The 14,555-nt window shown below is 39.5% G+C and overlaps 1 protein-coding gene across 2 annotated transcripts; it reads left to right on the top strand.

Annotated features, from left to right (window-relative positions):
• Positions 1–3,054: 3,054 nt before the first annotated feature.
• Positions 3,055–14,520, top strand: oxnad1 (oxidoreductase NAD-binding domain containing 1). 2 transcript variants are annotated; one of them, XM_040020469.1, is made up of 8 exons: positions 3,055–3,476; positions 3,758–3,870; positions 5,830–5,896; positions 6,015–6,118; positions 10,708–10,849; positions 12,316–12,561; positions 12,678–12,786; positions 12,978–14,520. In XM_040020469.1, the coding sequence occupies exons 1-8, from the start codon at positions 3,471–3,473 to the stop codon at positions 13,133–13,135; spliced, it is 945 nt and encodes a 314-aa protein (XP_039876403.1). In that variant the 5' UTR covers positions 3,055–3,470; the 3' UTR covers positions 13,136–14,520. The 2 variants fall into 2 exon arrangements, with proteins under 2 accessions (XP_039876403.1, XP_039876402.1); XM_040020468.1 differs by having other exon boundaries at positions 3,068–3,476; positions 5,827–5,896.
• Positions 14,521–14,555: the final 35 nt, after the last annotated feature.

Below are 14,555 nucleotides of genomic sequence, written 5' to 3'. Positions count from 1 at the left end.
AATGGTTTTCAGACTGACAGGAACAGGTTCACACGGGATAAGTTTTGATTACAGTTGATTAATTTTATTACGACTTTGTTATGTAAATTATAGTAAAATGTCCTAACTGTTTAAATTCATAACAATTTGAATACAAATACAATGTATCTGAATAAGTATTTTTTTGGAAAACAAACTGCCAGAAACTTCTTTAACTTGATACATATCACTGTCAAGTGTGTTTAAATGAGTTTCAACAGGGCAAATAACAAAAGGCTGCACTTTGCACTTGTTTTTACTGCACTACAAACGTGTTTGTTAAGCCACTTAACACTGACCTTTGAACCATTTAAGCATAAAAAGGCACCTAACTCAAGCGATGAATCAGTGTTATGTCTACAGCTTAGCAAAGAACCAGTTTTAAAATGTAACTTCGGGCACTTTGTTATGAGCAGCCTGTAACAAAAACACAGAGTTTGTTTCAGTTTTTTTAGTCAAATCTATGAACAACGCCAAAGAAAACACAGTTTGACAGGCATAAAATTCTGTTTTTGCTACAACAAAGTGATTCCCAAAGAGCTATTAGCTAAAAACTGGGCATAACACCACATGCTGTGTACTGTGTCTTTAGAAAATCGGCATTCAATACAATTCAATCCTTCTTACTTGCTGACAGGCTTTACAATCATTTCAAGCTTGACACTAGTCTGGTCGGCTGGGTGACCAACTTTCTGACCAATAGGTCACAATGCGTGAGGGTGAATCATGTATTTTCTGATGTGCTCTCCTCCTCTACTGCATCACCCCAGGGTTGCTGCCTCTCTCCCCTTCTGTTCATTCTGTACACAAATGAGTGTCGCAGCAATTTCACGAACAGACATATCCTGAAGTTTGCTGACGACACAGTGATCGTCAGTCTTCTAGTGGGGGACGAGTGAGGCCATGGACAGGTTGTAGATGATTTTGTGAATTGGTGTGAAGACATGATTATTGATTTTAGGAAGTCCTCTTATAGCTCATCACCCACTATCATTAAAACTGCCGATATTGGGATCGTTGAGAGTTATAAATATCTAGGTGTGGTACTTGACCATAAACTGTGTTTTGAATCTCATGCTGATGCCACTACTAAAAAAGTTCAACAAAGACCGTTCTTTTTAAGGAAAATGAGATCTTTTAATGTCTCATCTGAGATGTTGTCTTTGTTTTATAGAAGTTTTATCGAATCTGTGATGTCTTTTTGTATCGCTGCCTGGTTTGGTAACCTGACAGTGAAGAATAAGAATCGGTTGGGACTTCTGGTAAAAACTGCTAGCAAAATTTCAGGGCGCTGGCAAGATGGACTTTTGGCCATTTACAATAGAAATGTGCTTAGAAAGGCTCATTCTATTATTAATTGTTAGAACCATCCACTTCACAGTGAGTTTGAGTTGTTGCCTTCCGGCCGCCGTTTTAGAGTACCTGTGAGGAAGACTAAAAGACTCCAGGTCTCTTTTATCCCCACTGCATCTTGTCTCCTCAATGGCAAATAACTGTCCTAGGACTTTCTATCACTATTATTGTCATTATTATTTTATAGTATTGTTCTGTTTATTTATATCCTGCTGCTAAACTAATTTCCCCTTGTGGGACAATAAAGAAATTGAATTGAATTGAATTGAATTGAATTGAATTGAACTGAATTGAATTGAATTGAAAATGCCAGGAAACTGGACATGTTCAGGCAGAAGAAGAAGTGGCCGGCCTAAAAAAAACTATGTACAGCAGATGAACAGTATCTTAAAGTCATGTCCATAAGAAAGAGGAATAAAACCAGCCAAGATCTAACACAGGACCTGAGAGATCCATCTGACCCTGCAGTTGATCCATCTACTGTTCACTGAAACCTCTTTAAAAATGGCCTCAGTGGAAGGGTGGATCTCATGAAGCTATTCTTAATGAAGGGAAATGGGAAGAAGAAACTGTCAAATTACACAGTATTGGACTGAAAATCAGTATCAACAGGTCTTATGGAATGATGGATCCAAATCAAATTATTTGTTACAAATCATCATCAATAAGTAGAGGGAAAGAAATGACACCAAGAAATGAGGGGTGGCTGAAGACTTACTTTTGTACTGTATTATACAATCCTTATCCTCCACATCAAAAAATGTGAAAGCAGTTGTGAAAAAAGCAAAAAGCATGTGGCTGTATTAGTGAAATCATTAAGAAACATTCAACAAACATGAAGGAAGTGGCTTTAAAAGAAGGAGCAAGCTGTGTGTCCTGGTCCCAGGCTTTCTAAGTTTTGGGCATGTTTTGAGTTCTCTTTATCCTTGGTATTTTTGATTATCTGTGGCCTAAGGGTTAGTCTTTTATGTTCTGGTTTCATATTTTCTTTAAGTATCATTTATTGGTTTCAGTGTGTTACAGGAATCCCTGGTTATTCCTGCCTAAATGTGTTTCCGTCTCTTGTCTCTGTGTTTGTTTACCTTTCTGTCTTTGTGTCATGTCTGCCTTTCTTTTCTTGTATTCTGTTCCTTCCTTCTTTTTTTTGGTGTTTGTCTTCACTAAGCCTCGTGCCGAGTTTTACTTCCTCCGAGGTCAATATGTTAGTGATCCCCAGCTGTGTTCCCACCTGTTTCCCATCCTCTTGTTATCCTGTGTTTGTATATATTTGCCTTGCCCTTGCTTTTTGTCTCATCCTCCTGCCTTGTTGTGTCTTCCCTTGCAGTAATCCTCTTCCATGAAGAGTTGTAGATTTAATTTTTTCAGCTTATTATATTGTGCTTAGTTTAAGTTAATAAAGCCACTTTTTAGTTTGTGCTTCTAATTTCTGAGTCCTGCATTTAGGTCCAATTCTTGCCTGCTCCACAGCCAGCCTTGACACTACCACAATTTCACCCTCTGGCGTTGCAATGTTCACTGTTTATGGCCACAAGATGGAGCCAAATTTATTTCTATATTGCCTGTTATCCATGCATTAATAAGTAAAATTCAACAGAGCAGCCATGTGACAAAAAACTAAAGTGGAGATTGCCCTCATTAATATGGCATTTTGTTAATTTTTGAATTAAAGTATTTAAAGGATTCTATCCATTAAAATGGGCTATATACACTGTGAGACTGTCTAATACACTATGGCACCTATAACAGAGAAGGCAAAAATCTCCTGCAGAGCTCAACGCTAAACATTAAACTTTGGTGAATAAGTCACTATTAAAATAATGAGACCGTAGCACAAGTGACATCTGATGGATTTACGTTGTGTTTGTGTTTTTTTCTGAGGGAGTACAATTGCTTTTGAACTAAGAATGTGGGTTCTGGTCAGGCGCTGGATGCTATTTGCCAACAGGGGGCGTTACTAGAACAGAAGAAGTCGCCAGCCGCAGTAAAACGACGACGAAGAAGTCACCTGTCACGTCATGTCATCATAAGACCACCAAGGTTATTCCGAAGGTACACGAGACAATTATGAAGAGCGTTTGACAGAAGTAAAGTCCTCTCTTATGCCGGTAAGAAGAAAAATATGATTAGTTTGTGTCAAGTAATGAAATGTAACCGGCATTTACTCGGTAGCTAGCTTCAACTAGCCGGCTAACCTCATGATGGAGGCGGTCACACCAAACTCCATTAAAAATAGTCTGATTTTAATACATGGAGGTGTATACTGATCGGAAAAAGAAACAAAAGTGGGTGTATAAGATACTCATATGTGATGCTAAGCATAAGGTACAGACTCCGGCTTTGAAAGCTAAATCCAGGTGTTTTCTGCTCTAATCTGACATGAACCCAGGTCGCGATGAGGATCTCCTGTTTACTGTCCGCCACTGCTCGAAGCTTCAGTCTGTCGTGTCCTGCAGCCGGTCTGCTCTGCTGTAGGCTGCTGGGCCCCAGCTCTGTCGTGAGGTGAGTTTCCTGAGGAGTAGATTCTGACAACGAGAGAAGTGTATGTTTTTGAGTGGACCCCTATCTCCCCTGTTCTTGTATTACGAGCAACAGAAAATCAGAGCCCATATAGTCTGATTTAAACTATCCACAGGCCTAAATGAAACGAGAAAGAATGCCAGATTATGGCTTTTGTTCTCATTTTTGTCTTCATCTCTTCTTCAAGATCTTGGAGACTACCTCCAGCATTGCTGTTATTTTTTAGATCACTTCCTATAAGGGGTAATCCTTACATCAGCCTTGAAATTCATTCTTATATTGCTTCCTATATATTTCTGTTGCGTCCCATTATGATCATTGCACTGTGATTTCACTGTGGCTCTTAAACATTTGCAGAGAGCAAACATCATCATTATTTGGTACCAACTGTCCTGACTTCAATGTGTAGGATCATTGGAGGCGGTGAGTTGGGTCTCTAGCTACAAACGAATAGTTTTCATTTATGTCCATGTGGGAAATAGGAACAGGAATTAATTTCGAGGCTGATACTGTCAACTTGGTTGTCCACTCTGCCAAAGTGGACATCAGGTGTAAGGATCACAGTTTTGACATACTGGTGGAGATCCCGCATCCTTTTTAGAGCCAAAGTGCACAAGCAAGGGTGCATAATGGAACTTCTAGGAAGTGATTTATATATTTAATGGTCACATTCCTGGAACTTTTCAGTGACACTTTGAGAAATATCCATGTGCCCAATAATGACCGTTCCTTAAATCTCGGTTTTTGAATAAACTGAAAAAACTCAATAAGAATTATATTTTGGCCCCTAGTAAACACAAAAGAGCTTTAGTGACATTAAATATAAAATGGTTGCTGGGATTTTCTGTGTTACAGGTGCATAACACAGAGTGTACAGAGTGAGACGTGCATAAGGTCCAGACTGATCTCGAGTCTCTGCTTGGATTAAATTATGGGAATAATTACTAAAGATCCTGTTGTTGTGCTAAATGTGTAAATGCATGCAGCTCTCTGGTTACATGTTTCAGTCTGTGGCTTTTCTCAGCATTTGTGAAATGTTTCTGGGTGTAACCCTGATAAAACAATCATTCATTAACTAATGAAAAATCAAATAGAAGAAGAAAATATGCAGTTTGATTACCCACTACAAAAAAAATGACATACAAATGTATCAGTAATGCATCCATGTAAACATGTGGAGTAGTCCAAATACTGTAACCTGCAAATAAAATTGAAGCAAAAAAATATATATATCATTTTATAATGAAAAAAATATGTGTCTTATTCTGTATTAGCAGGGTGTAGTAATACACACTAATGATCCTGCTGCTTTAAGTAACCCGATAAATCTGCATGCTTTTAATAAACTCACAAGAAAGTCAGCAGTCAGCAACAAGCACTACTTCAGCTGCTGTTTTGTTAAACCCAGGCTGCATTCATTACTGGTGACTCTCATTAAGTAGTCTGTGTGCACATCATGGTAGCAGGCAGCGGGTCTGTTGCTAACTGCTGGGAGATGAAGTAGGGGGCACCATAATTCATTGTAGTATTTATATTGCTTCTAATTGTCTGACGGTGCCTAATGTACTTCTTCTTGAATTTAAATAAGTTCGTATGATTGTTATGATCGATGATCATTAGCCTGTTTTGGAGCCCCCTCCAGCACTTGGTGCCCTGTGCACACCACAGTGTGCGAGGTGCTGTGAATGAGCTGCGAAGAGTTAGTGAGAAACCGTGTTTTTGTTTTAGGGTTTTTTTATTTTTATTTTTAATGTTGATGAACTGAATCCTTAACTCGATGGTTCCCTGTTGACAGTGAGGGCAAACTCCACTTGCTGCCTTTTTTTTTTATTTTATTTTTTGTGTGTGTGTGTGTCACATGTGGCTGCTTTCTTGCTCTTCACTGCACGACACAGTATTTTTCATACGAGACAAGTGACCAGACTGTTTCCTTTTCAGTAGAAGAAATATGTCCTCCAAAAGGCAAATGGACCACCTAGAGAGGACCTCGAACAACTACAGACAAAATGTAAGTCTACAGTGTGTAGCTGAGGAATCTGATCTTGATGTCTGTTAACTGTGCCACACTATTATTAACCCACCACTGAACTCTTCTCTGTGTGTCTTTAACTGGGTTTTTGACTTAGACTCTGTATCCAGCACAAGTATGTGGAATTATAAACGAGTCAGAGACGGTAAAAAGACTGAGAATAGCCGTGCATCCAAACTTCACCTTCAAAGCAGGCCAGTGGTGAGTAGACTCTCATTAAGTTTTAAATAAGAGAAGGTACAACTGAAATCAGCATTTTCGAGGTCAAACTACACACAGTACCAGGGTCGACTGCAGTTTTCTGAAACTTATGTCTGTGAGAATACTCATATGACAGCTTCAGTCAGTAGTAGAAGATCCCAGAGTGGGATACACTCTAGGAATACATCAAACACAACTTATAGACAGTTATACTGTAGACTGTATTTGAACAGTATTACCAATACGGATCATTCTGTCATATTTAATGGCATGCCAGTATTAAAACGTTTTATTTTAAATACACAATGCTTGGGGTGATTTAGAAATGGTGGCATGACAAAGTTTGTCCGACTGAACATCTCCTACCCAAGTAATTACTACTATCCTATTAACACAGGTTGGCACATTCATAGTAAAAGTCAAGTCAGAGTTCGTTCCTATATGCTATATATATATTCCAGTCACTAAATCACCATTCACTATACACTGAAAATCAAATAAAATGAGTAGATAAGAGTGTTTGCATTAGGGCTGGGTATCGTCACTGATTTCTAGAACCGGTTCTGTTCCGATTCACAAGGTCCCGAATCGATTCGATTCGATTCGAATCGGGGAAATTTTGCCTCAGACAGTCAGAAATATTATAATTCAGATCATGCATCAGTACATTTCCATATTCATATACCTATAAAAAGAAAGCTGACACTTGCGAGACTTTACCAAAGGTGTGAGCATCACAGCAGATGCCTTTGTGTCAAAGTAACTGAGGATAAAACACAGAAAAACATGGAGGTGATTTTCCTGGCCTGGGATTTTATAAAAAATATTCTGCAGTCGATCAAAAACGAAAGAAAACCATTAATTAACATATGAACATTACCTGATGCTACTGAAGTGAAGCAGAGCAAAGTTACAGACGTTTTATTAGAGACACAGCCAAGCGTTTTGCAATTTTGCATAATTTTAAAAAGTTTAAATTTGTTCAGTAGCCTACTGAACAGCAGAAATGAGGAAAAAAACAGCGGCCGACAGCGCTGTAAACAACGGTAGACTTGTGCGCAAGCGAATAATGAAGAAAACAGATTTTTAGACGGGAAACTGTTCTTGAAGTATAATGAGAGAGAGAGAGAGAGAGAGAGAGCTGTGCATGAAGTGTGGTTTTTATCGTGGTGGAAGCAAAACAGCAAAAGTCAGAGTGAATTCATGACGATGTTTATGTGAAGCGAAGTTTGGATCTTCTTTTGCTGCTGGTTCAGTCAATATTGTTTGGAGAGAGATAAAACCTGCAGCTTCAGAATCGGCGCAAAAAGGACGTAAACACAAAGCAGGGACCCGCCGAAACATCAGAATCAGCGAGCTGTCGGCTTTCAGCCCCGACCGGGTGAGAAAGGCGACATCTCACTGATTCTGATCCGCGAGTCCGCGCTTTGTGTTTACGTCTTTGTGCAGAATCCGTGTACCTGCTCTCATTTACTGTTTTAGCTGTTTGGTGGTTGTTGAAATTTTGTGAGGTTTAACCTGAGATTCTGGCATTTCAGGCAAAATAAATTTATATTAAAAAATTGATTCAGGATTTTAATGAATCTATTTCAGGTTATCCAAGCCAGAATCAATTTTAATCGATAAATCAATGATCAAAACCCACCCCTAGTTTGCATACTCTGCTCTGCTCAACTAGACTTGAAGGCAAACAAGAACAAATATGTTTTTTAAAAGTGGTTTAAAATGACTGAGAGACTGGGGATCTCTTATGTAAAAAGGTTGCAGAGTATATATCACAGCTGAGTGATCTCAGAAGTTCAGTGTTGGTCAGTGTCAGTTTTTAACATTTGAATAATTCAGAGTAAAATGGTTCTATTCACGCACTGTGCTACAACTTGGAAATGTTTAAGAGTTAGCATGGGATAAGAGTCCCTGAGGCTTTCTTTGCTTTATTTGTCTTGACAAAACGTAAAACCTCAGTTAGAGATGGCAGGTATCACAACAGTAACTATAAGCTTTCTTTGTTAAGCCAGGCTTTCTGCTTCATTGTCTGTGATATGACTCTTCTTCCACACAAATGAGCCCTGATAGTGTGTCCTACTCCAATCAGAGGTGATGATACAGATAAAATGGTGTTTAGAAATCTACAAAGAACATAAACAAATACCAGTAAATTGTAAATAAAGGAGTGTAATGCTGCAGAAAATCATTAATCTGGTCATTTAGCACACCGAGCGGAAAAATAAACATTTTAATTTAAGGTAAATTGCACGTTAAAGCTCTGCAACATTAAACTGGATACATTTTAGGATTAAAGTTTACTGTCCCATAGTCTAATAAAGGAGACCTGGGAATCGCTTTGGTTTATGGCCGGCTCAAAGAGAAATTAGATTTACTGATTCAGCTGGTATTCTTGTTGTGTTTTCTGTGCCTTAATAGCTGCATTTCCAACAATATAAAAGAGATTAGTCATCAGATTAGAAACAAGTATAAAAACATTTAAACATTTTCTGCATCACCAGCTGAATACATAAATACATAAAGGTTATGTGTTCAGCATAAGTTACCGCAGTGATTTAGCCAGATAGAGACCCATTTTTCTGATACAGAAAACTCTGAGTTCAACATGGCTTACGAAGCTATTAATCTGGCCTCGTAGTACACCCGTCTGTTCAGACTTGTCATACATATCCTGACACCGCTGGCTTTGTCGTTCTGTTTATGCAGTAGTGGGGTTTTTCAGACATGCCCATGGCGTTTGCCATATGGGAAGTACACTAAGTGGCATATAATGCATGATGTTTTCTTTCTACAGCACGGCACACAAACAAGAGCGTGTCCCTGTTTTGTTTTATTACACTGTAATTTATGTGTAATTGGGTATAAGCAGCATTGTTAGCTCCAACCACGAGTGCTTGGGCCCGTCATTCTATATACCTGAGGTAAAATGGCCGTATTGTTGTGTAGTGACACTGGGTTGTAATAGCGTCTGTCAATTTAGAAAAACAAAGGACAACAAAAGGCAACAGAGCTGCATCGTTATTGGTGTGACTCGAGAGTGCAGCCTGGTAATGTGGGCAGAGATTTGGCTTTCAGTTGTAAACTGTAGTGCTGTAAAAGAAAAATGCGTCCATTAACACACAAAGGCCTGTTCTCTTTCTAAAGACTTTGGGAATAACTTAATTTAAAATAGTGGATACACTCCCATCTTCTTTGATTTCTAGCTGCAAAAGACAATAAATTACATAGCATGTATTCATAAAGTAATTACAAGTATATTTGGTTTACTACTAAAATTTAAGCTAATAGTTTTTGTTTTCTTCATGGTGCCATTAGAAACCCAATACAGTAATAGCACTTAGGTCTTCCTTCATCAGTCATTGTCATGTAGTGCCTATAATCACCACATGGGGGCAGGGTTGTGTCAGATTCATCTTTTCCAAGCACTTCTTACAGAACTTCCAGTAAATTTCAGCTGTAGTCCTCTTATTGGTCAATACCATCAACCGGAGGAAGGATCGAAGCCTCTTAATCATTTAAAGCCTTGAGTCAGATGAGGATGACCGAAAATAGACACATGGGGAAGCGTTTATCGTCCTTGATGTTGCTCGTATACTGGCAGCTTTTTGACCGATGCATAACATGAGGAAATGTTTAAGCTAACGTCAAGAGACTCTTCCAATAGCAGGTTGGGAACTTCTTCAATGAGCCAGAGCTTTTTTTTTTTTGGTTCTGTTTTGTTCTCAGTCCTGGTCTGTCAGTCAGTGTTGCCATTGTTAATTAGTGTAGCTTGCACATGCAGTATGTACATGAGCCCATACTGTTGGTGGGCGGTGGTGAGAAATAAAACTGGCAGCCAGTTGCCCTGCGGCGGCTGATAATGAATGTAAATAGATGGAAATTCTCAACTTGCAATGTTTTTTTAAGAAAAAAGGGACTGTTTAGTTGTTCATCTCCAGGTGGGAGAGGAGGAAAAGAAGGAGGAGGTGGATGGAACATATGTACATGATTTCACAGCGGATCCATATTTATGATGCCTCTGAGGGTCTCTCTGGTGTAACAGTTGGTCATTGTGTTGGTGGAACATTAGCCCAACTGTTTAGCACTGCATTTTTCCCACTGTGACTACTCTATTGTTCCTACTGATTGACAGATGTGACTATGTGTAAGAAAGAGATGCTTCACTTTGAATAAACTGATCAGCTTTACATCTGGTTCTGTTTTGTTGTCCCTGGTTTCCAAAAGAGGATTTCTGCTGCATCGATGCACATGGAAACACTCTATAAGCATTTAGACTTTGGCCCTGTTTTGGTTTTTGCTGTTTTATTAACTGTTAGCGAGTAGGCATGTACCAATTTGTGCTACAGTCACCATTCCTGGCCCTTATGATGGCTAGACCCGATCAATTTCCCAAAGTTTGTCTAATATATTACTCTTCTACGCTGGCTATCTGTTCAAAGACATCTTTATATTGTTCCCAAAAATAATAACTAAGTGACAATAAAATCAGTGGAAACAATCTATGGATCAAGTTCAAACATCTGCTAATGTAATTAATCAATAAACTGAATGATTAAATGCTGTGTTTTGCTGTTGTGTGTCTGCAGGGTGGATTTCTTTATCCCTGATGTGGAGAAGGTTGGAGGCTTCTCCATGTGCTCCAGCCCAGGTCTGCTGCAGAGAGAGGGAATTGTTGAACTGGCTGTCAAATATGCCAAACACCCACCAGCCCACTGGGTCCACACTACAGTGAGTACAATAATCACGTCCTTTATGGTATCCAGATCTCTGGTTTTGTATGAAAATCAAGAAAACTGAAAGGAATATTATAAAACAGCAGAGGTTCAAAAATCATGAGGCTAAGACCAATAATGGATAAGGTGTTACAGCATTACAATCCACATTACGACATAATCACACAAGTGTTGAATGGAACAAGATAAATGAGCTGATATTTTTAGAATTGTTTGACGTCTGTGTGTTTGCACACACCCTATTATCTGCGAACAACCATTAATTGAGCTCTCTTGTATCTTTCCTTTTGTGTCATTTATTTATTATAATGGTGGATTTCATTTTAAACATGGCTCAAAATGTCACACAGTGAGTTCAGCAAACATGAGTCAGAAATTCAGACTTTAGACCGCTCTAAATGCTCAGTGTCAAACAGTTTTTTTTTGCTCCCAACTCATGGCTCTTAGTGATGTCATCAAGAGCAGATGGAGATAATTTTGTCATCTCAAATAAACACCTCTGACTGTATGTACAGGAGGGTGCCCTTAAACAGAATAGAATAGAGTAGCCTTTTATTGTTATTGTACATGTATAACAAAGTTGTCGGTGATCTGCACCAACTCTGTTGGAATAAAATATAAATGGTAGACCGCAGGAATAAATGACAAGGGTGACAATTACTTTTTTAAAACAGGACCAGATAGGTATGGATCACTTTTTTCCCTTTTAATATATGCAATCAAATACTAGAGCAAATATATCACAACTGTGTGTGTGTGTGTGTGTGTGTGTGTGTGTGTGTGTGTGTGTGTGTGTGTGTGTGTGTGTGTGTGTGTGTGTGTGTGTGTGTGTGTGTGTGTGTGTGTATAGATAGCAAATGCATCATTTTTAAACTCCACTGGTGCCAGTAGTTGTATGAATATTAACAGTGTTTTCTTCCAGCTCTGTCTCTCCCTTTCTGTAGTCTACATGTTTGTTTGCAGCTTCTTTGTTTGATGATGGGCTCAAAAAAATAGCTTTGAGCTACTATGCTGTGTGTAAATAGGAACGAGCGATGTGTGTTTGAGTGCACTGAGACTTACATCTATCAGCTCTGAGATCACTTTATGATCCTTTTGTTTGATATTGTGTTACAGGGATAGTGTAGGGACCATCACAGCAGATTACGACTGCATGCATTATCATGTGGGCGAGTGGTCATGTGTGCTAAAGCAGATAAAGGCATATTTAGTGCTCTCCTCGACTTCAAAAGGCCTTTTGTAACTTGTAATATCGGCTGCACTCGTACAGCAGCAACATCGATTTGTAGTGCGTATGATCTAAAATTGGCTTTTTACACTTGTTGAGGCTGGTTTTAGATGCAGTTTGTTGTCTCTGAAAATGTTTATTTCAGCTGCTTATCACGGATGGATGCGAGTTAGCTGGCTTTGCAGTTTGTTTCAAACTCCTTCCAATTCTCCATCTCTCCGTCTTCCTCTCAGTGTACAGTGGGCTCCAGAGTGGCCATGCGTGTCGGCGGGGAATTCTTCTTTGACCCATCGCCATCTGAACCCTCTGTGGATTTGCTGCTGGTGGCTGGAGGTGTAGGGATCAATCCCTTGTATTCAATTATGCTGCACACAGCAGATCTGCTGCGTCTCAATCGAGCTTCAGGTGGCCAGGATTACAACATAGGCTCCGCCCACCTCTGTTACAGTGCCAGGAACACCCAAGAGCTGCTGTTCAAGGTATGCTTTAGAAAATTTCCATGTGTGTAAAACCTATGAGAAGGTTTTGAGGTTTTTTTTTAATTATTTTAATAAACTTTTATAAATGTTCAACATCCTACCTTCTGTGTTCCCAGAGTTCTATCATTGAGGTGTGCCAAGAGTTTCCTGACAAGTTCTCCTGTGACTTCCATGTCACGCAGCAGAGCACAGACGTCGACCTGCAACTCCTGCCGTTTGTCAACCGTAAATACTGCACTTTCGCTTTTCTTTGTTTGGATGAGATGATTGAATAACTGTCACATTCAACCACAGCCTGTCTTGGTTGATTTATCTGTGTCATCATAGGCTAAGTCTCCATGTAGGCGACTGAGATGGGATAGGTGCCGCAGCACCGCGTCTTAATTAATTGATTTGCTTCCCTTGTGTCTCATCAGACGGGAGACTCACAGAGGAGGTATTGCGGAAACACGTGGACCCACAAAAAACTCTGTGTTACTTGTGTGGACCCCCGCCGATGATTGAATCAATTTCAAAAACCCTCATGGACCTCAGCCTCCCCAAAGATAGGATCCTCTTCGAGAAATGGTGGTAGGGGCCCTCCTACAGCTCCCAGAAACCAATTCCTGCCTTTTGTTGTCATCAGTGGGGAAGGTGTACATCTGGGAGAATGGAAAGCAAGTGAAATGTCCCAGTGATCTGGATTTCAGTATGAATGTTTGTGTAGCTGAGGAAACTCATCCTCTGATCCCTGCCACAGCAACCCGTGCTTGATTTACGATAGACCACTGGGACCGCCCACGCCTCAGCTAGCAGCTGACACACAAAGACAATAGAGATTATTTATATTTCCTATAGTATAAACCAGCAAGATGAGTGAAATTCCAGTGTCCTGTGCATGTGTGCATCTTCAGATCTGTTCACATTTGCAGACACTTCTGCTGCAATGTCAAATCAGGTTTTCAGCGAAAAACTGCGTTAACAAGGGGACCAAGAACCAATGTAGAGGGGAGAGACTAAAGAAATAACAAAAATGAAGACCGCTTGAAAAATCAGCATGTTTGAAGGGTTTTAATTGTGAAACAGAACTCTTCCTTTGGGAAATAAGCTTTTGGTGTTGTTGAAAAGATTGATCTGTAAAATTTAAAATTAGATTACAAAGTTGGACTGTATGAGTGTGAGGAGATATGTTGCTAACTGAAAAATACTCCAATACAAAACAGTCTGTAAAATAACGACTTTTTTTCACAGTTTCTGCACCGATGAAACGAGTGCTAGGTAAAGTGTAACCAGAGAGATTTGGAAGTGATAGCAGATGGACTTATTGGGTGCTTAAGTTATTTAAAGGAAATGGAGGGATATTTGAAACATTAGCAGTTGTGTACTTTTATTTTACGCTGCACATTAGCGTTTTAATGACTCTCTTTTAACGCAGTACCTCACCTATTTGATAAAATGTAACTTGGAAGTATTACGGTGTTTATATTCAGTGTACTGACACTTTTTATTTAAAGAGCCGCAGGTTTTAGAGTTGCATCAAAGCATTTGTTTTTCACATATTACTCCTCAGCTTTACACCACTGATCATATTTTTAGATTTAAAACTTCACAGGCTCCCACACATCGGCCAGTATCTCCCCCCCCCCGCTTTACTCACTTACGCTGTTACCACATGCATGCGCAGCGCCCATCCCCTATACAGCCTCTTCTTCAGCCACAGGCATTCACATACCCATAAACGGTTTCTCATCACAGGGTAGAGTAAATATCCCATGGTGCCATGTAATGGAACCTCCAGGTGGTCTGCAATTGGCTCGGATCACTGAACATCCCTCAGAGATGGTTGCAAGCTTCCTGTTGTCATCTCTCAGTGGGGGGTTGTGCCGTTGAGACTCAATTTTGAGTTGTTTGTGCATTTCTTCCTCATATGAGGACAGCTGTTTATGATTTTAAAGGAAATAAAGAAAATTGAGTCAAGTCCGCCTGCAAAGACTTTATTGACTCTTTTTTTTTTT

The sequence above is a fragment of the Simochromis diagramma genome, unplaced genomic scaffold, assembly GCF_900408965.1.
Source record: "Simochromis diagramma unplaced genomic scaffold, fSimDia1.1 OVJJ01000753.1, whole genome shotgun sequence".
NCBI classification, from domain to species: domain Eukaryota; kingdom Metazoa; phylum Chordata; class Actinopteri; order Cichliformes; family Cichlidae; genus Simochromis; species Simochromis diagramma.
Note: the sequence above shows the minus strand (reverse complement) of the source record. Positions and strands in the feature narration are given on the sequence as shown.

Coding starts and splice junctions, on each gene's coding strand:
- oxnad1 (XM_040020468.1), top strand. Junction 3,871..5,826: donor GGCCCCAGCTCTGTCGTGAG/GTGAGTTTCCTG, acceptor TTTCCTTTTCAG/TAGAAGAAATATGTCCTCCA. Junction 5,897..6,014: donor CGAACAACTACAGACAAAAT/GTAAGTCTACAG, acceptor TTTTTGACTTAG/ACTCTGTATCCAGCACAAGT.